We start from the raw sequence: 19783 nt of genomic DNA on the forward strand, positions 1-19783 counted from the left end.
TCATTATGTGAACTTTTTTACTTGTTGTACGTGGAAAATCACAGGGCAGAGCTGGCGAACCTAGTGAAAGGGACATCTTGAGGGTGTGCTCCCAGTGCAACGACACTCGTGATATCGCCTGCGTCTTAGGTATTAAAAGAATAGCGACTTCCATTTTCGAATACTCGGCACTTGACACACAACAGGGAAGTTCAAAGGCAGAGTTCCTTCTACATTACCTGACCTCTAGGGTAGTCATATGTACAGCTTTGATAAAGCTCAGGAAATGGTTCGTTAAGTCAGGAGAGCAATTCTGTATCAGAGGTGGTGTCGCGTAGGTCGCTAGGCTTTCCAGCATAGAAATACTGGGTAATTAAGCCAATGGGAAGACTCCTTCTCGCGCACTCACTCGATGAAGGCTACCTGGTATTACGTAGAGAGAATCATCACAGTCAAATCTGCCAGTCCAATATGGCGAACGGAATTCCTTACACACCATAAATTGGGAACAGGACCAGGACCTTCATGTCTTCATTCAACACAACCCCAGTCGATTACTAACGCCAGACCGTTCATTGTCAAATGTCAGGTAGGACTGGATCTTGGTGAAATGAGATCTCGGCCTCCTGCCCGGCATTCGAAGGACCCACTCCCGGGCGCTGCAGTACGACAGTTAAGATATGTTAAGATGCAGCAGTATTTCATGGCCCGATACTAACAGGCTCCATCGTTCCCCGCCGCCCCTGCAACCGAGACAAAAGCCGGTCCCGGTTGCGGCTTCCCGAAATCAACTCCCGATTTCCCAAATAGGCAGTCTCGATTCCCTGGTCTCCTCTTCGCCCCAGAAACCCCACACTCAAGACAGCTCGACCCCATGACGACAAGTGATTATTCGTCTCGCCAAACCACGAAGCGGATATTTTCCGTTGGCTAGAACATTTCGGCCAGAATCTCTATCTAAAAACCATGCGCCACACAGCAGATATGTACTCCACATCCCATACCGAAGTCTGATGCCGTCAATTCCCCTCGGGTCTGAGTCGCACCGGACTTCTGCTTACTGCATGTCCGGCCAGACCCCCGGCATCTCTGGATATCATGCCTTTCGCATTTAGCATATAATATGCGACCCCCCATCAACTCTGCCTCTTGTCTCCTCAGTTTGATCACACCAGTAGATACCTGACTATTCAACCCACGCCTCTTATTCTACTACACAATGTCTCAATCACAGCCCGATCGTGCCCCATACTATGACATTGGTGAGTAGTCTGACGCTGTTGGCCATACCAACCAGTTGAATTCTGACATCGCTAGTCATTGTTGGAGCTGGCCCGGTTGGCCTCATGCTCGCAACATGCCTTGCTCGCTGGGGTTACAAGATCAAGCATATCGATAACAGAGCTGAGCCAACACCTACCGGTCGAGCTGATGGCATCCAGCCACGCTCTCTGGACCTTCTTCGCAACATGGGCTTGAAGTCAGCAATCATGGCTCATCACCCAGCTCGCGTCTATGAAGTGGCCTTCTGGGATCCAGCTTCGTCAGGAGAGGGTATCGCCCGGACTGGAACATGGGCCAGCTGCCCTGATTTTATCGATGCTCGATACCCTTTCACAACCTTGTTACACCAAGGTCTGATCGAGCGTGTCTTCATCTCCGACCTCGAGAAGAATGGAGCACAGGTCCAACGGCCATGGACAATCAAGGGATTTACATCTGATGAGAAGTCCAACCCCGAATACCCTGTCACTGTCGAATTGGAGCATGTCGACGGTACTGCCCAGGAGACCATTCACGCCAAGTATCTGTTTGGTGGCGAGGGTGCAAGGTCATTTATCCGCAACCAGCTAGGCATTGCCGTTCACCACAAGGATCCCATCGCTCATGTTTGGGGTGTCATGGATGGTGTCGTGAAAACCGACTTCCCTGACATCAAGGTAAGCTGAGCTGCTCAACATGCCTTATTTTAAAGTTTACTGACGACGCTCAGATGAAATGTACCATCCATAGCGAGCACGGCTCCATTATGGTCATTCCGCGAGAGGACAACATGGTCCGTCTATATATTCAGATTGCATCGTCTACAGATGCCGATTGGAACCCCAGACGAACAGCCACCGAGGAGCAAGTGCAAGAATCGGCAAAGAAGATCTTGCAGCCTTATTCTATTGAGTGGGAGCGTGTCGAGTGGTACTCCGTCTATCCTATCGGACAAGGCATCTCAGAACGATACACTCTGGACCAGCGAGTCTTCCTTGGTGGAGATGCTTGCCATACACATAGTGTAAGTCCTCCCGTACTCCAACTATCACCACGCGCTGACACGCCTCACAGCCCAAGGCCGGCCAGGGAATGAACACAGCATTCCTTGATGCCCAAAACCTTGCTTGGAAGATCCACGCCGTCGAATCCGGTTTCGCCAACAGGGAAGTCCTCAAGACATATGAAACCGAACGCAAGCATGTCGCTGAATCTCTCCTCGATTTTGATAACCGATATGCGAAGCTTTTCTCTCAGCGACCACCCGCGGCTGCTGAGGTCCAGGCAGCGTCAGCCAACCATGGCAAGAACGATGTTCAGGATAACGAGTTCATCAATGTTTTCAAGGAGTCGTGCGAGTTTACCAGTGGATACGGTGTTTACTACAAGCCCAACGTCTTCAACTGGTCACCAGAACATAGTGCACAATCCCCACTGATTCACCCCAAGGGGACTAAGCTACGAACCGGCCGCCTTTTTATCAACTCTAATGTAACAAGAGTAGTTGACGCCAACGTTGTGCATTTGGAGCAGGAAGTACCCCTGAACGGCGCATTCCGATTGTTTGTCTTTGCAGGTGTCCCTTCGAAGACCCGCCAGGCTTTGAAAGATTTCGCCAATCATCTCGGTAGCCAGCGGTCGTTCTACGCAGCTTACCAGCGGCCCGATATCGGCAAGGTCTCATACCATGAGAAGCATCTTCCACACAGCCGATTCTTTACCATCTCCACGATTTTTTCGTCCAAGAGACCTGAAATCGAAATCTCTCGCGATGTGCCTGGAGTACTTGCCCGATATAGGGACCATGTTTATGCTGATGACCGGTCCGATGCACGATTCCCTCAGGCGAATGCTGTAGCCCATGCCAAAATGGGTCTTGATGAAGAGCTTGGCGGAGTGGTCGTTGTCAGACCTGATGGATATGTAGCAATCGTGGTAAGCCTTGTCGAAGGTAGCGGAACAGTGGATGCTTTGAACGAGTATTTCTCGACCTTTTGCACAAAGAAGTTGGGACCTACTTTGGCACAGTTGTAGGGGTTGGAGATTATTGACCCAAAAGGTTGTCGGGGCACGCTGATTTGATGTAAATGATGTTTTAGCGAATGTGCATATACAGTGTTTAGATCATCCTACGGCTGAAATTACTCCATAAGTATACAAAGAAAAAGAATTTCTCGACGAAGCGATTGACAGGTGGCCATGTGTCTCTTCCTTACAAGAAGCTCAGCAAATCAATCGCGAACCCTGCCATTGCATATTCGGAGGCGCCAACAAAATCCGATAACCTCAGACATGGGGGTGAGCGATCGAGAGTCCTGCCTCTAGAGAACAATTATAACGTCAAAAGTTAGCATTGATTTACTGGTCTTTGTCCTATAATTTCTTGGCTTGAGCCCACCTATTCTGGGAACCATTCACTACTCCGTACTAACTTACCAGGGGTAGATTCATAACTTGACGGATAGAACAAGGGGTCTTTGTATGTTTTTTATTTTATTTTAGTTGCAAGATCTTATTTAGGTTGGACAGCCAGGTCGTTTTATACAGTCTCATAATCGATCAACTGAGATCTTTTCAAACATCTCACTCCATCAAATCTTACCCTCGCGCGCTCAGAAGACCCATTTCAGATAACAGCAGTATTCGTCACTGTCGTTTCCATCATGCTGGGGTGAATAATTGGCTCCTGAGGTCCTCCAATTCTACCTAGGTACTTGATACCTTAGGTGGTAAGGTACTAAGGTAGCTATGTGAATTTGACCAATCGCGGCGACGTCACGCGTAGCCCCACCTGACCTGTCAGTGCGGGCGCACTGATCTCCATCTGCACGTCCTGAGAGGCTGAAAGACTTCACGTCTTTCAGCTGACCACTGTAGGTAACCTTCCACAGGACATCATCCCCTATGGGCTTGCGTGGTCGTGATGGCATCACCGGACCGATTTGGATAAAGGAGACCTAATTTGGAAGTGGCTGTAGCAAAACTCGACGCGACGTCATTGTCGTCGCACTCACGCGTCTTGGGCCCGAGCTCGAGTGATCTGGCGTGGTAGAATAACGAACTCGATTCTTCGACACGAACCCTCCTCCTTTCTTCTTCCAACCATCAACATCAACTGCATCTTCGATCAGCTTCATTCTGACTCGTTCGTAACTTCGATTCTTGTAAGAACATTTTCGCATTGGCTTCGCAGCTTCCCGATTTCTTTCGATTCACCGCTCGTACTTTACACTTGACACTGCTCGATACCTACTGCTCAACACTGCTTGACACTTGCTGGCACCTGCACCACGGTTTGCATCTGCTTTATTGTCACTGCGATACAATACAACAAAAGCACGTTGCTGGTAGCCCTGGTTGCTTTGTTGACATCGAATTTCCCCGCCGGCTGTTTACTTCTTTCCTCGTTTTCCAACTGGATCGCGATAACTTCATTTCACCACTTCACTTCCCTTTTCTTCTTTCACGAACGCTACTGCTTCGTCTGGACCAAGTTCCACATTGCACTTTCGAATTTTCACTTCAAACCCAATTTTTCGCTCGTCATGTCTTTCTCGCTTCAATCGCGCATTTCGGTCCACCAGTCCGCTAACCAAAGGGGAAGCTACGTGCCTTCGCATATCGTGGAAGCTGCCGAAAGGAGACGCGAACGACAGCAGCTCCAAATCATTTTCAAGGCTAAGGCAACTACCCAGGTCCAAGTCTCCCTGTCTTCGCCAAAGGTTGAGTTTGTTACTCCTCCCCGGCAGATTAGGCGCCCTACTGCGCGTCTTTTGATTGACTCACCACTTCCGCGCCGCGAGATTTTTCAAGATCCCGTTCTTCACCAAAGATTCATTAACACAGAGTCTCCCCCCAATCTTGACCGTTACAGCAATCAAAAACCCCGACCCAAACCACAGGCCGAAACTGTCAACACAAATGACGGTGCCCCCAGCACACCCACACCCAAAACTTCCACTACCTCTACCTCTATCTCTGACCCCAATATCGTTGTTGTCGATGGCATACAGACACGTAAGCGTCGCGCCGAAGATACTGAGATCGACCTTGTTGCCGCACAAATCGGTGTCACTGACACTTCCACCCCCATCATTACTCTTCGCCAAGGAGAGACTGTTCCTAGCGAGGAATCTGGCCAACAGGCCCATGTAAGCGCATCTCTGTGTTATTTGCATGCTTGCCCTTACTAACCTGATATTGTAGACCTCTAGCCGCATGCTCGGAATCACAACGGGAGCCAGGTCTGTCACCAGGATGATATCTAGCCTCTATTCGGCCTTCACAGGCATTGGTGAGACGATCACCAGAATCTGTAAGTTTCAACCTCCCCATGACATTGACAACCTTGCGTTCTTTCTGTTCTAACTCGTTACTAGTACGACCTCAGTCTTATCAAATTGCAGAATGTCGCTCTTACTTGAGTGAAAACCAAGTCAGCAACAAGCGTGTCAAGATTAGCACCAGTTGTGATGACAAAGCGGTCTCGAACACAGGCGCTCCTGGGCAGAGTGCTGGGCTCCGCTGGATCGGCCAAGATGGCCTTACCACATTGCTGGCTGACTACAAGTACTTCGCCAAGTCTTTCATGACAGTCTGGGAATGCCTCGAGCAAGGAGCCCGACAGGAAGCAAACAAAGACCTGGCACCGCTGAGCACCGACATAGTCGATGCCGTCAATCGTTCTGACGCGTTAAACCATGACTTTTACGATATCTTCACTTTGCAACTGCAGAGGACTTACGACTACTTGAACAGAATCTACGAAGTCGGCGTTATCGTCAAAATTCGAGACAACAATGAATTTGTTCCTCCTATTCTTGATTACGGACTCTCTACAGAGTTCGCCGCACACCTCGAATCGATGAAGCACTTTCTATCCGGTCCCGCGCTTCCTGTTGTTTGCAACAATATTCTCAAGAAGTATGGGGTAGATTACTGGAACGTTTCACAGGCATTCCTGGATCGAGTTGTGCTTGATATTAAGGCTATCCTTCGCAACCTTCCTGCCCCAAGCTATGTCGACTCTGAAGAGTACCGTGGCAAGCTACAGGACATGTTCCCTACCCCACCACGAACTGACCTTGAGACGCGTTTCTTATTGCCAGGATCATTTCCTGAATCCGATGAGCTTAAGGAGCAAATCGACACAAAACCTGATGAACAAACTGCTTTGCCCACTGAGGCAGGAACTACAAAACCCGCCGTTCAGGCTACTCTGCCTGAGCCAGTGCCATCGTATCCTCGTCCTGATGTGCCTCGCCCTCACTACTACAAAACAGACTTTCTTCGCGCTGGGTTTGCTCATGAGAAGATCAAGCGGATAACACCTGCGGATTATCGCCAAACCTTTTATGAGGAAAGCAACGAACATCAAACCCTGAAGACCAAATACATCACCAACTTCACTCCTAAGGTTCCTCTTACCTCAAATGAAACCGGAACTCTCCGATCTATTCTTCGGAATCGACGAAAGCATCCGTCAAAGGTCACGCCCAAGCGTCTTCGCGTAACATGTCGACCCAAGGCTGTACGCTTTACAGACGACACGATCAGTCCGAAACCAAGAACACGTCTAGGTCTAGATGTGCCAAAACAGATTGACTATGATCAGGCAACGGGAGAGGCCATTCCCCCGACCCAGGCATTTCAGGAGCAACGCCCTCATTGGACTCGTAGATGGCTCAACATAGCACCTGCTCCCGCCGAGGAACCACCCAAAAAGACCACATTCAATCCTTTGAGCATTGATCAATGTCTCCGCCGTCGCCGCTTAGAAGAACACGATGGACGTGACTTTCATACGCGTATCAGAGAGTTATTTGAGCTTCCTTCCATTGATCTCCAGATCAGTGACGACTCAAGGGCCGGAATTGACCATCAAGTCCAAGAGGCTACCCAGAAAGCTGCTGAAGAGGCTCGTTTGGCTGCTGAGGCAGTGCAGCTTGAGGCGGAAGAAAAGGCTCGGAAAGAGCGCGAGGAACGCCTCGCTCGATCTGGAGGACTTCGCGAGCCTAATCAGACATTCGTTGCACCAGTCTCACCAGAATGGCACACAAGGGCAATGAACACACTCAATGCTGCATCGTCCACGAGCCTTGCGAAGTCTGCCGAGGGTGTCGACCTCCGAAAACACGACTTCGCCAAGATTGTGTCCTCAACTGAATGGCTAAATGACGAAATTGTCAACGCGTCTCTTGTCTGGCTCGATCGAGCTATCAACTCAGCTGCCGGCATTAAGGATGTCAAGCGGAACACGCGCAAGATCTGGACTCCGGGCTCATTCTTTTTCAAACGCCTTCAAGATCAGGGTACGGGCAATACCCAGAGGACCCTGCGCCGATACGGTATCGAGAAAAGAAATTTCCTCGACATCGACACTATTCTCTTACCCATTTGCGAACATTCGCACTGGACATTACTCGTTATTCGGCCCTCCAAGCGAACTGTTGCTCACATGGATTCGATCAATGCAGGTGGCAACCGTTCTTACATCGCGCGTGCCATGGCGTGGATCCGAGACATTTTGGAGGAAAAGTTCGTTGAAGATGAATGGAAGACCATTCTCCACGAGGCTCCTCTACAGAACAATGGCCACGACTGCGGTGTTCATACTATCACTAACGCAATGTGCCTCTCCTTGGGCATTAGTCCTATTGAGGCATACACTGCTGATGACATGCCCACTCAGCGTATTCGCATTGCTTGCATGCTTCTCAACGGCGGGTTTACAAATGATTTTGACCTACGAGCTTATTAGGATTCCCATACCACGCATCGGATAACACTTATCAAATATAGACTACTTTATCATGGCTTATGGAAGGGGCAGGCATGGCTCTTTGGTACAAGGCGTTCAGGCAGAGGAAGTACCGGGGACAGTACCGGGGACAGTACCGGGGAAAAGTGTTTCGGGTGAGATACCACTGCATTGCATTCATTGTCGGAGTTATAGCTATTATTTGATCCACGAAAGAACGACTGTTGATCTAGCCTAGCCGCAGTGCTGGATGAATAAGTACATAAATACAATTCTCGTTAGCCAATTTTCTCTGTTCTGTATCATGAAGCATGTTCGTGATTAGGTGCCTAGCCCATGATAAGGCTTGGTGTTTATTGTGACTGTTTTATAGAAAACATAAATCACCCTCTAGACTCCCTTGCTTACGAGGCTTGCATTTGCGTGTTATCACAAATTTTCGCGTGTTAACCTCTGGTCTGCCACAGACAGCAACCGGGGTATGCTGCGAGTGGCTTGTAAATAATCACAAACCTGAGAAGACAAGACCTGATGGGTTCTTTGTGCTTTTGGGCAGTCTCGAGAGAAGCGTGAGCCAAGAACTACATGACGAAGGCGACGATCACGCAGATTTCTGTGCCATTAGCGTGCCATTGTAATATTCCGCATTCCCTTAGGTACAGTTGCTAAATCGTCAGCCATAAGCGAGCGTCATAAACGAGCGTCAGAGACAACAGCAACAACGGGTCTGTGATGCCATCCCCCACAACACCACAAGCCAAGTGGGCGATACGTGGGCCTCTGAATCTATTGGGACTGTGGGATCAAAGTCGTGCGTGTCGTCCCCTCTCTTACTTTCTATTACGCCGAGGTCGGCCATCGATAAGTTTCGGTGTCACCATCTGACCCTTCGCTTAGACGATCGAAAGGTTGTGTCGAATTGAGGAATTTCTCGTGGCCCAAACATGTGTCAACAGTAGGCGCTTGAGCCGGTGCTTCTATTCGGGAGGATAAATGTAGCAAAACTTGGTGATTCGCTCAACTCGGTATGGCTATAGGCAAGAAAGGACAAACCCAAAGGCCCTAGAAGAATAGAACCTTCATTCAGCCACAGCACAGGCACACTGTCCACCATGATGGCCCTCAAGACGAGGACAGTTCAGATGTGCTGTCAGAGAGAAAGTTCGATCATAGGACTCATGGAGACCCTTGGAAAAGCTTGGCAATGGGATTATACAAAGACTGTAGCAAACAGATTCCGACAAAGAAAGGCCGGGTCTACCAGGGGCATTTGAGTAGAACTAACTGATAACTTGGACGTTCCACCAAGCCCAAAAGCCTTGACATATCCGAGGCCCATGCAAAGTGGCGTGCATGCTTGTTAAGTTGACTCAGGAACTTGGGGCCATTCGAAATAAGGTAGGCATCGCATCCATGGCCACGGTACGCCGACACTAATAGGCGCGTGGTGATCCAGGGTCCTCAGCCGCAGGGCACTATTCAATATGTGGAAGCGGTTTTGCCACAGGCAATGCACCAGAAAGAGGCGGATCGAGACATAGGCCCGTCGATATCCACGCCCTAAGTCAGTGACGATGGCCGGTTCTGGTGTTTAGACGAAAGTTGAAATGAGCTGGAAGCAAAAGGTTTCTGTTTGTTGGTTTGTTTGTCATACGCACGGTTTGCTGTAGACGAACCAGACTTCGATAAGTCAGATGCCTGCCTGCCTGCCTGCTTGTCTGTCTGTCCTGAATGACACGATCTGTATTTTACCAATCGGGGCAGTGTGAAACAATGTTACCCTCGTCAACTTTTACCGCCTGTTGGATTGAACTTATGGGTATCGCATCGCGTCCACAACTACCGGTACATGGCAACTCTGTGTAGGCAGGCAGGCTACGGAGTTGGTCCGTCCGGTCATCTTTGATTCTTCTCACAATCCTTCTGCCGATGCGGACCGATCTTGGAAAGAATCAGAGACGCCAGGGATACGACACCATATTAAATGTCGCAAATATACACGGCGTCGTCCGCTTACTGGGCCACGCGATGCTGGGGGGGGGGGGGAGAGCTTTGCATTGGATAGCATAGCGACTTCGCAAGGCATCGATCGCACCGAGTCTAGCCTGTACGTCAGCAATGTGAGGCGGTGCGATATAACTCTTGCAAAGAGATGACGGCGCCAACGGCATCCTCTTCTGATACCCGTAGGCAGGGTCCCGACTCATGTCTCCAGCTTGGGTGTGAGATCCCTGTGTCAAGCAAGCAAGTTCCGGGCCGTTGCAGCGGTGGAAGCTTCCTGACATGGATGGTCTGGCTGCAATTATTGGAGACAGGAAAATCGATACTAGTTTCAATAAAAGCTTTTCTTTGGGGCTTCGAAAAAGTCTTCTGGAACGCGCCGAGAGGGGAGGGGAGCGGAGGGCTGCGGAATTGGCTGAATCTGGGTCCAACTCTGCCGGGGCGACAACGAGATCGTGGGTAGGCTTGCACGCAATTACGACAAAGAATTTTTCTCAGCTTCCAACCCTTCTTCCTCGGCTCGGGTGCGATGTGTTTCGTTGGACTTGGTGGTGATAGATGGAGACACGGCGAGGCCGGTTGGAGTTGATGAGTGGTGACACTCTTAGACCACCCACTCCCCATCCAATCCAAGGGCTGTGGTACCTAGACTAGGCTAGGTAAGGTAGGGAGGGTAGGGTAGTAGGGCAAGGACGGGTGTGGTGTGGTTCGTGTAAACGTACCTATGTGAACAGATACTCCAGCGCTCCAGGGCCGTTTGGTCCAATTAGGAAGGCTTCCAGAACGAAATAGAACGGAAGCTGGAGTACCTATCTGGGTACAGAATGTTTCTAGAAGGAATCCAGCACGGGAAGGCTTCCAGAATGAGCCAGCCAGGTCAGCTTAGTCCAGCCCAGCCACAGCCACCAACAAACGAACGAACAAACAGCTTCAGGCCCAAGCCGAGAGAAGCATAGCATCTCCTCATTCGGTTGGCATTCTGTCTGTCGGTTTCATTATTGCCATGGCTCGTGCTTCTGCTCCTTACCTGTTTCTTTGGCCTCGTTCCATCCATCCATCCATCCATCCATGGCTGTTGACCACAACTTACTAACGTACAGGTAGTAACATATCCGTTGGAAAGAAATGGTGTGCCGTACTGTCCTGTGCTGTTGAACCTGGCTTCCTGTATTACCCGAAACCCTGGCGCACATTGTGTATGTATGTAGCATTGCACCATGGGTAGGGTAGTTCTTGATCTCGACCGCCGTGGGTATTGTATTGGGCACAATCGTAGTGCATTGCACGCACACGGGTTTGATCCCTACGAGACTACTTGTCAGTGCCATTATGTCCACTCGTAAACTGTGGCTGCCTTGGTGTGTTGTCGATGATGGCTCATGCTCACATGTACCAATAATCGTTAACTACTTATGGCGAGCATCAAGAGACAATTCGATGATAGGGGCAAGACTTGAGTATCAACACCAACACCAACATCAACACATATAACATCGTGTCCGTTTTCCTTCTCAACGAACCCCCAGAATCAGTCCGTTTGCAAAATGAAGTCTCAGCCCTGTGCCATGCTCCTAACGTGGTTAGATATGCAAAAAACCGTTTGGGTGATCGGAATGACGGCATGGTCCATTCCAAAGGATCCCTCCACATTCTTGTCCCTCAGAGATGTCCCCCATTGAAGGGCAAGGCCAGTTACGGCTAAGACAGCTGGAGCTTTCTCATTACACAAAACTTGACGTCGGTATGTGGGCGTGAATCACTGTCATCATGATCGACAGCCGATGCTGTCGTCCATCCATCAGCATGCCTAACCAGCCACCAACCACCACACCTTGCTCTTACATACGTGCGTTGGGAACTCAACCGACCTTTGTTGGCCTCCAGCTGAGATGATATTGTCACCCTAGACTTGAGGACAAGCTCCTTGATCATATGGCGCCACAATGTGGTCAGATGTTTCGTTGAATGGGTCAGAACTCCACTGACGAATTCCGGTCCGGTAACGAGATATGAATGAATAAGTACTTCAGAGCAGAGGCTCGGGGTGCGCCGAGATGAAATTTCGATGCCCTATTGCCTACCGTGGCTAAGGTGCTTGATCAAAGAACGGGTGTAACACGGTCACGATTATTCGACATCGGGCATCTCGATATCTCCATTGTCAACTCTTGACATCCGAATATATTTCAGGGTCTATACTCACTCCACAATCTGCACTCATCACTGAAAACAGAGACTTTCCTGGTCTCCTCGGAATATGACACACAAGGTGATTGAAAAAGAAGCATTTGGGACAAGACTGCAAGGATTAGATGCATTCTATTGCTAATACTGGTACTTGTTCGATTTGAAGCCGCAGTGGCTCGCCTAAGCGCGGCTATCCATGGCGTTTGTTCTCTCGACCTGAGCCATTATCGCGCAATGTCAATTGGTCACCGTGCTGCAGAAGAAAAAGGTCGTGATGAATTCAGGTATCTCGCAGTTTGCGGCTCTTCTGGGCGATTCGGCATCTCTCCCCGCCTCCAGTACGAGGGGGTGGGTGGTCTCTGACCTACATACAAAGTAAGGTAGATCAAGGATCCAAGGGTCGTGTTGGAACATTCACCGACCTTTCGCCCGTTGACCACTATGGCCAGGGGCCAGCAAATCACACTCAGGCCATCACAATGTACGCTGCATCCAGCACGATCGACCAAGATGTCGCAGTGGAATCAGAAACTCTACAAGCCGCGTCCTATCGTGGTACCGTGCGGTGCAGTGCGGTTTTGGTGCATAGCAAACCCGGGCAGCTGGGCAAGATGGCGCCCGCTTATTTGAAGTCTCCGAAGCTCGGTAGCCATGAATACAAACTGACAAACAAGCACACCTATTTCCCACTATACCAGAGGAGTTAGGAGTTCCTATTTCCCACTATACCAGAGGAGTTAGGAGTTCCTGGGGTGCTAGGGATGGGAGCTTGGAGAAGCCCAGTTTCCTTTCTACTGTACAGTACGCAGCCTGCTGTATGTATAATTCTTGACGCGGCCAATAGGGACAGCAGGATGCTATCATCGCGATCGGCCGAGCTACCGCTCTCTAGCGTCAAAGCCAAGATGAATTTGAGGGTTGAAGGCCCAGTCGCAAGGCCACCTGGTACTGAGGGACGGCATTTGATTGATCTTGTGAGAGGGCCAGATTAGTTAGTAGAGGTGAGGTTGGTTTGGGACAGCGGCGGTTGACAACAAGGCAATAAATGGCTGCGAAGAGGTCATCGACTTAATCAGTTGGCAAAGACAAAGGCCTTCTGAGGATTATTTACAGGCATCAATGCAACAATGGATTGTGCTTGCTGAGGTTGTTTGTTGTTCATCACTGATTACACTACACACTTTCGGTTTCGAGGCAAGGCAGGCAATCTGCATACCACTTTTTCGGCATTAACAAGATATCGTAATGCAGCGCATCTGATGCATGCATGCATTGTGCTCTGATTATGAACTCCTTCCGACGTCAAGAACTTGATATTGATCAGTGAGAGGTATTTGTGACGCAAAAGTCGATGCCAGCTACCCAAAGCAGTCAGTGGAGGTCGAGGTCAAGGTCAAGGCCAAGCCCGAGAGATGACGATCCCGCCTTGGTTTTTGGTTGCCCACAGCCCGCCAGCCCGCCAGCCCGCCCACTCACCCATTCATTCATTCATTCATTGGATTATTAGGTCGGGTCGGAGGACATCACTGATCACTCACGGCTAGGGCTGCCAGTAATTAACTTGACATGGGATGTAAATCTCCCGTTATTGCATGTCCTGGTTGCCTGGTGATCATTGGATCGAGCCTCCTTTGAACCCAGACTAGAGATCAATGAATACTTTGAGTATCGCAATGAAAGATCATGAGGAGTAGGTGATTGAACACACCACATTCATTGATCTACCTTGATGGTACGGCACACATTCTTCTCACAAGAGCCATCGATCGATCCCTTCATTTCGTCACAAAAGACCATTGGAGGTGAGAGTGTGCGGGGAAACCTGCCACCATTGGCTCGTCATATGTATGTACCTATCCCCGCGCCGATATTGATATGTAATAAAATGTACATTGCAATGGCGTGTTGTGCTGTGTTGTGTCCTGTCCTGTCCGCGCTGCGCTGCATTTACCTCTGTGATCATCTTGTTCTGGTAGAGCTAATTCACCTGGATGAATGACTGGCCTGACCACTGCGATCGAGATGACAACAGCTACGTAGTAGATTAGGTGAGGGTCGAGAACAGATCACCAGGAGATCAGAGAGCAAAGATGATAAAGAAGGAGAGAGGCAGACAGACACAAACACCTAATTAAACAAAACAAAACTTGGTAAATAGAGAGACCCCATTGAGCCTCCACAATTAGCCACAATTCTGCCCTTTCTAACCTTCTAGCGTGATTCCATATATCGATCACGGGGTCTAGGGTGTCTAGGTGTCTGATCTGATCTGACGGATGGGATGACCAAAACAGTAAGTTTACAGACATGTGTATACATACAATACGAACTAACCCGGTGTCCCTGTCGATGATGGTCAAGCATCGCCCTCAGGGAGTCAGGCCTAGCCATGCCATCCATCACCCGTTACACTGCATTGCATTGCAATGCACACGGCACGGCACTTCACCGTCCTTGTGCGTTGCCTGCTGCTCCTTTAGGGACCATCCGTTTCACCCGCCGTCTTATTAGTGCCACTCCGTCACGCCCTGCCGACTTAGTACCTAATTTGCCACACTCAGTCCCTCCGTCCCGTGCTCGAGCCTCACTGTCCCCACACGACTTACATAATTCTGATCTCAGCTCAAGTAGCCTTCGGCGTTGTCCGTCCGTAGGTAACCTGGGTTAGAAGAGTCGGGGTTTTTTCAATTTTTTTTTTTTTACTTTTCGTGGTCGCTCGTTTTCAATTTCATGAGCCATGCTCTCTTCAGCCAGCCACGTGCCTGAATCAGGGGATTTTTCCCAACTCTTTTACGCGTGTCAGGTTATCGATGCTGCTGCGAAAGTGCCTTTCTCTGGTAAATGCTTGATGTTGCTGTGATGCTTTGAGCCACTCATGGGTTCTCGGATCATACTTCACAACAGCTCGTAGAGTTTATCTTGATGTTTTACTCTGTACTAACTCAGTCACGAGGCGGTGCAATATACTAATTCCAATGGATGGACAATGGAATATTCCATATATAGAAAGAAGGGAAGGAAAGTCGAACAACCGGAAGACACCTTAATACATTAGGTAGGCAGTACCTTTGTAAGTATGGATATGCCCTAGGAACTACATACTCGACTACCTCCCTACCTCACGCTAACAAAGAGAATACATGTTTAAGCTGGACCCTTGGTAGAGAAGAAGAAAGAAGAAAGAAGACGAAGAAGAGGAGGAGGAGGAGGAGGAGGAGGAGGAGGAGAAAGAGAAATGCTTCTAGAGGAGTTCTTTTCTTAAACGGTAGTACCTTACCCTCAACTGGGCAATTCTGTATACGTACTATGTATGTACTCTGCAGGCACGATTAGTAAACTACCTACTACTGTACTGTAGGTGACCCCCTGACAGCAGCATTCGTCCAGTCGTGGCGATGCGATGCGATGTCCATTGTCCTAATTACCTAGTGGAGGCCTACCCTGAGAGCACCGGGGCACTGGGGCAGATCAGTTCAGTCCAGTGGCTTTGGGCTGTAAGGGGCGCTAACTACAGTACAGTATTGGTTTCTGACAGAGCCCCGCCCGGGCCCAATATGGCCTTGTGGTGAGTGCTGAGTGGCCCCTGCCCTTCCTTGCACCTTCCATTTCTTCGTCGTCGCCACCTAAGCATACCCGACCTCACCTTTGTCGGCTTCCATCTTCCATCCATTAGGTTTATCTAGGTAGGTAGGTAGGTAAGGGTTAGGTATGCATGTACATTTACTCCGTACTGTTTACATACATACATACCCTCGCAGGGATACCTTAGGTAGGGCAGGTCCAATTGGAGTGGCCTGTCTCGTCGCCCCCGGCCCCGCCCCTGGTTTGTATCTGTCATATGTTTGGCTCTCGTTGATCCCGCCATGCCAGGCTCGGTTTTTTCTTTGCTGTAACTTGGCTGGTGTCGCAAACGTAGCAGGCACAGACTGGAGACGGTCCCTCAGACACTCTTCGTTTCTACGTACACTCCAGCCACTATTGACCGAATTGATTGAATCAGTGAATGAGACCTGAAGCACTTTGCTCTCTCCGTCAATAACGGTGGATCCCAGTGCTATTCTGCCGTACCCTGGGTACAGTAATTCTTTGGTCTCCCGATCGTTTGGTTTGGTCTGGCTTGGTTTGGTCTGGCTTGGTCTGTCTGGCTGGTTTGGTTTGGTTTGGTTTCGCTCCCTCCGCTGCACTGGCGTCGATTGACGTCGTTCTTACTAAGTACACCCCCCAATTCTATCCGCCCCTTCCCTTCCATCCCGGCCTCTTTCAGTTTCTTGTCCTTCATCTCCACATCAACCTCTCCACCCTAGGTTGTTTTCTGTCCCCGTCTGGCTCCTCATCCCTCACTAGTAGCCCAAGCTGTTCCAGAGAGAGACAGACAGAGAGAGAGAGAGAGGGAGAGAGAATTGGGGTGAAAAGGCAAATTCTCGTCGGGGGCTTTCTCTTTAAGACAAGCCCAGCCCCAGCCCCATTCATCGCCCGCTCTGATCGCCTTCTGTACTGTATGTATTGAATGTACAGTTTGGTTTCGCAGGTGACGACACACACGACATTGTCGGCCTTTTCCTTATAACTCGTCACTCACTCACATCGACATCGAGACGCACGCAGAGCAGAGCACGCTCTGTTTTCGCCATTGATCTGAATCTCCGACACGATACTCCTATAAGCACAATTAGCATACCAGCCAGGCACCTGTCCTGTCCTGTTTCAACTGTAAGCTCCTTTCCCCTCCTTTTCTTGACAAAGATCCCCAAAACCCAATACCATCAGACCAGACCAAACTAACAAGCCAGCCAACCAGCCAACCAGCCAACCAACCAACCAGCAGATCTGCCGCCTTGACTGAACTTTAGCGCTCCTCCAACGCCGCTCATACGCCCGCCGCGCCCACGGTCCCTCACTCGTCCTTTCACCTCCACAGCCCACAGCCTACTCTACAGTATATCTGGGTCTCGACCTTTATTACACTTTGGATCCCCCAGGTCCGCATTCCTACTGTTGTATTCAAAACAGCCTCTCGCCCAAACCCAATCACTCTTTCGCCCTAGACGTCCACCTGTCTTCCCGATAGACTCACGGCCGGCTGCGAATCGTCGAACTCTCATCGCCTTCGTCCGCCTCCTACTTCTGTTCTTCTCTGCCCGGCCTTCGCCAAGCCCTCTGGCAAAGGTCACCATCCGCAATCCGTCTACGACGACATTCGCCGGCTCGCCGCTCCAACTACCCTCACATTCCAATCCTTTAGGGACCACACAGCAACCTCGACGGCCTCGACCCTGCCTTGCGCCATCTCCGCTTTGGGATTGATTGCCCTCGAAACATTCACATCTACAGCCTCCAGACGGACTTTGTTTGTGATCACGTCGGATCACCAATTACACTACCTATCTTGTTGGGCATTTCCGACTTTGGTTCCGTATCTGCGATCCTGGACCCTCGATCTTGGCAATTTCTAAATCCTATCTCTCGCCTCCTGGTCTTCTTCATCGTGCACCCTCTTGTGGTACAGATTGACGCCATAACAAGCCACCTTCCTCCGCATATCTCTCTTCACCACTGCGGCCGTTCCCTGCCTGTCCACTCTGTGATTATCATCGACAAGTTCACAGGATAGTTTGTCCTTTATGGCCTTATCGTTCCTACGGTAGCCTACTTCTCGACCCGACGCCTCTTCCTTCTGTGCCATATGAGCATCTGGGCCAGTCTTACTGCGTCGAATATACAGTCCCCACTTGGTGTCGCTCTTATTACTTGACCTGGCCCCCTCCCTTGGAAACGCTCCAAGACCTGGTCCGTTTCCCTGTTTGATCTTTTGACTACTCTACTACTTGGCCTGGGACGCGCAGAAGCGTTCCTGACCCTAGAATGATGGGCGTATCACGCTCGCGGAGGCAATCTCTCGAATGCCACGGATGCAACATACCTCCGCCATCCCCTCAACCTTCTTCGGCCTTCGAGGACATCTTCGACGTCGATTCGCCTGTGTCAAGGCCTGTCAGCGAGGCCTTTATGTCTGGAGCCTCCACACCAAATGGCACAATAGGTTCTCGGCCGCCATCTTTGACCGAAATTCTTCTCGATGTTGCGTCGCCACCATGGACCCTCAGCGCCTTCATGGCCTACCTCTCGCAAAACCACTGCATGGAGAGTCTCGAATTCACGCTCGACTCGCAACGGTACGCCGCCTTCTACAATGAGATGATCACCAACAACCCGAACCGCACACAAGAGACCAACGACCGTGTCTGTATTTTGTGGGAAAAACTTATGCAGGTTTACATCATCCCTTGTGCACCTCGAGAGGTCAATCTCCCGGCCCGTATCCGCGATCAGCTGCTCAGCCTTCCTTGCGGCCCAACACCCCCTCACCCAGCACAATTGGATGAGGCCGGTCGGATCCTCTATGAACTCATGAACGATTCGCTACTTTTACCTTTTCTCCAATCTGTCGCCCCCATGCAGCTTGATGGACCCGTCGACGAGCATGGACGTGGATCTCGCCGTTCCTCAAACAGCAACAGTCGAATGGGCGCGCCCGTCCGCTCAATGAACTCCATGCATCATACTGACCCTGAGTCCCTGACTGACGACAGCGACTGTAACTCGACTCCTGGTATGGAGCCCATGACTCCCCCCACCACACCGCCTACTTCTGAATGGGCTTTTACAACTTCTCCAGGAGGTCTTCAACGTGCTGTGGCTGCTCACAACAAGGGCTGGAAGAAGATGGGCGCCAAACTGGGTTTCAATCGCAAGAGCTCACGAACACGCTCCGCCCCTACTTCATCTCATCCTCCTCCACCTGAGGGATATCATATGCATCACGACTCTTTATGAGGGTCACAGGTCGCGTCATTGCCTGAATCATCCAACGAAGCCTATTGGACTCATGAGATTTCTCAAGAAGCTCCTGAGGCCGAAGGCTCGTACCATGGTCACCCACTGCATAGCAACTTGAATGCAGCGGATGGTGGTTGGTACCACAACCCTGACCTCCAACATGATGGTGGTTTTGGTGACGGCACGGCCGCGAAATCCGACACCGCTCGAAGCAGTGCGAAGGCGTCTCTCGTGCAAAGGAACATACGTATGAGAAGACGACAGAACAAGCCCCCAGCGCTTGTAACCAATATGCAGTCGGGGGGGAATAAGTACACTCCTCAGTGCCACCAGGCTTCCGCCACACCTTCATATCGTCCTGATCTGCTTCCTCCGCCAGTATCTTCCGACTATGCAGGAAACAACAACATCGATAACACCTCGATGCCAATGGCTGATGTGTCAAATTACCTGCCCACGCCCACTACCAGCAACGTGGACATGAGGTACCCATCGACAAGTTCAGAAACGGAAGCATTCAGATACGCTTCTCCAATAGAGGATTTGTATGGATGGGATGCGGAACTCGAAAGGCGTGAAGCTTCACCAAGCCGGGACTCGATAAGCTCCACCGAAGGTCTTGATGCCTTTGCTCTCAGCTACAGGCGAGCTAATGGTAGCAAGCACAGCTTGCTGCAGCGAGTCTTCCGCGTTGGCTCTTCGTCATCTGTGGGCAAGATGGAGACAGCTGCCTGAGGCGCTGGGGCCTGGACCTGC

At 50.3% G+C, this 19783-nt stretch overlaps 6 protein-coding genes across 13 annotated transcripts; 5 read left to right on the plus strand and 1 right to left on the minus strand.

The window, feature by feature from the left end:
- The first annotated feature begins 953 nt into the window (after positions 1-953).
- On the plus strand, positions 954-3442 carry FVEG_11361 (hypothetical protein). 2 transcript variants are annotated; one of them, XM_018900591.1, is made up of 5 exons: positions 954-1241; positions 1297-1919; positions 1973-2266; positions 2317-3177; positions 3342-3442. In XM_018900591.1, the coding sequence occupies exons 1-5, from the start codon at positions 1199-1201 to the stop codon at positions 3363-3365; spliced, it is 1845 nt and encodes a 614-aa protein (XP_018758886.1). In that variant the 5' UTR covers positions 954-1198; the 3' UTR covers positions 3366-3442. The 2 variants fall into 2 exon arrangements, with proteins under 2 accessions (XP_018758886.1, XP_018758885.1); XM_018900590.1 differs by having other exon boundaries at positions 2317-3442.
- Positions 3443-4105: 663 nt separating this feature from the next.
- On the plus strand, positions 4106-8288 carry FVEG_11362 (hypothetical protein). Of its 2 annotated transcripts, XM_018900593.1 has the most exons (4): positions 4106-4406; positions 4847-5393; positions 5449-5557; positions 5622-8288. In XM_018900593.1, the coding sequence occupies exons 3-4, from the start codon at positions 5461-5463 to the stop codon at positions 8000-8002; spliced, it is 2478 nt and encodes an 825-aa protein (XP_018758888.1). In that variant the 5' UTR covers positions 4106-4406; positions 4847-5393; positions 5449-5460; the 3' UTR covers positions 8003-8288. The 2 variants fall into 2 exon arrangements, with proteins under 2 accessions (XP_018758888.1, XP_018758887.1); XM_018900592.1 differs by having other exon boundaries at positions 4106-5393.
- On the minus strand, positions 8117-12892 carry FVEG_17009 (hypothetical protein). 6 transcript variants are annotated; one of them, XM_018906249.1, is made up of 4 exons: positions 12207-12271; positions 11850-12148; positions 11391-11787; positions 8117-11306 (listed from the first exon to the last, which is right to left on the minus strand). In XM_018906249.1, exon 4 carries the CDS (start codon positions 10625-10627, stop codon positions 10115-10117), a length of 513 nt encoding a protein of 170 aa, XP_018758894.1. In that variant the 5' UTR covers positions 10628-11306; positions 11391-11787; positions 11850-12148; positions 12207-12271; the 3' UTR covers positions 8117-10114. The 6 variants fall into 6 exon arrangements, with proteins under 6 accessions (XP_018758894.1, XP_018758890.1, XP_018758892.1 ...); XM_018906245.1 differs by having other exon boundaries at positions 8117-11787; positions 11850-12156; positions 12207-12892; XM_018906247.1 differs by having other exon boundaries at positions 8117-11787; positions 12207-12277.
- On the plus strand, positions 12425-12897 carry FVEG_17010 (hypothetical protein; the record flags this gene model as incomplete). Its single annotated transcript, XM_018906250.1, has 2 exons — positions 12425-12528; positions 12567-12897. 2 exons carry the CDS (start codon positions 12425-12427, stop codon positions 12895-12897), a joined length of 435 nt encoding a protein of 144 aa, XP_018758895.1.
- Positions 12898-18052: 5155 nt separating this feature from the next.
- On the plus strand, positions 18053-19024 carry FVEG_11363 (hypothetical protein; the record flags this gene model as incomplete). Its single annotated transcript, XM_018900594.1, has 1 exon — positions 18053-19024. One exon carries the CDS (start codon positions 18053-18055, stop codon positions 19022-19024), a length of 972 nt encoding a protein of 323 aa, XP_018758896.1.
- A 294-nt stretch (positions 19025-19318) lies between these two features.
- Positions 19319-19762, plus strand: FVEG_17011 (hypothetical protein; the record flags this gene model as incomplete). The annotated part of the gene is made up of 1 exon (XM_018906251.1): positions 19319-19762. The coding sequence occupies one exon, from the start codon at positions 19319-19321 to the stop codon at positions 19760-19762; it is 444 nt and encodes a 147-aa protein (XP_018758897.1).
- Positions 19763-19783: the final 21 nt, after the last annotated feature.

Source organism: Fusarium verticillioides, chromosome 9 (genome assembly GCF_000149555.1).
Source record: "Fusarium verticillioides 7600 chromosome 9, whole genome shotgun sequence".
NCBI classification, from domain to species: Eukaryota; Fungi; Ascomycota; class Sordariomycetes; order Hypocreales; family Nectriaceae; genus Fusarium; species Fusarium verticillioides.

Coding starts and splice junctions, on each gene's coding strand:
- FVEG_11361 (XM_018900590.1), top strand. CDS start 1,199: ATGTCTCAATCACAGCCCGATCGTGCCCCATACTATGACATTG. Junction 1,920..1,972: donor CCGACTTCCCTGACATCAAG/GTAAGCTGAGCT, acceptor GACGACGCTCAG/ATGAAATGTACCATCCATAG. Junction 2,267..2,316: donor ATGCTTGCCATACACATAGT/GTAAGTCCTCCC, acceptor CACGCCTCACAG/CCCAAGGCCGGCCAGGGAAT.
- FVEG_11362 (XM_018900592.1), top strand. CDS start 4,788: ATGTCTTTCTCGCTTCAATCGCGCATTTCGGTCCACCAGTCCGCTAAC. Junction 5,394..5,448: donor AATCTGGCCAACAGGCCCAT/GTAAGCGCATCT, acceptor CTGATATTGTAG/ACCTCTAGCCGCATGCTCGG. Junction 5,558..5,621: donor TGAGACGATCACCAGAATCT/GTAAGTTTCAAC, acceptor ACTCGTTACTAG/TACGACCTCAGTCTTATCAA.
- FVEG_17009 (XM_018906245.1), bottom strand. CDS start 10,627: ATGGGGAGTGGGTGGTCTAAGAGTGTCACCACTCATCAACTCCAACCG.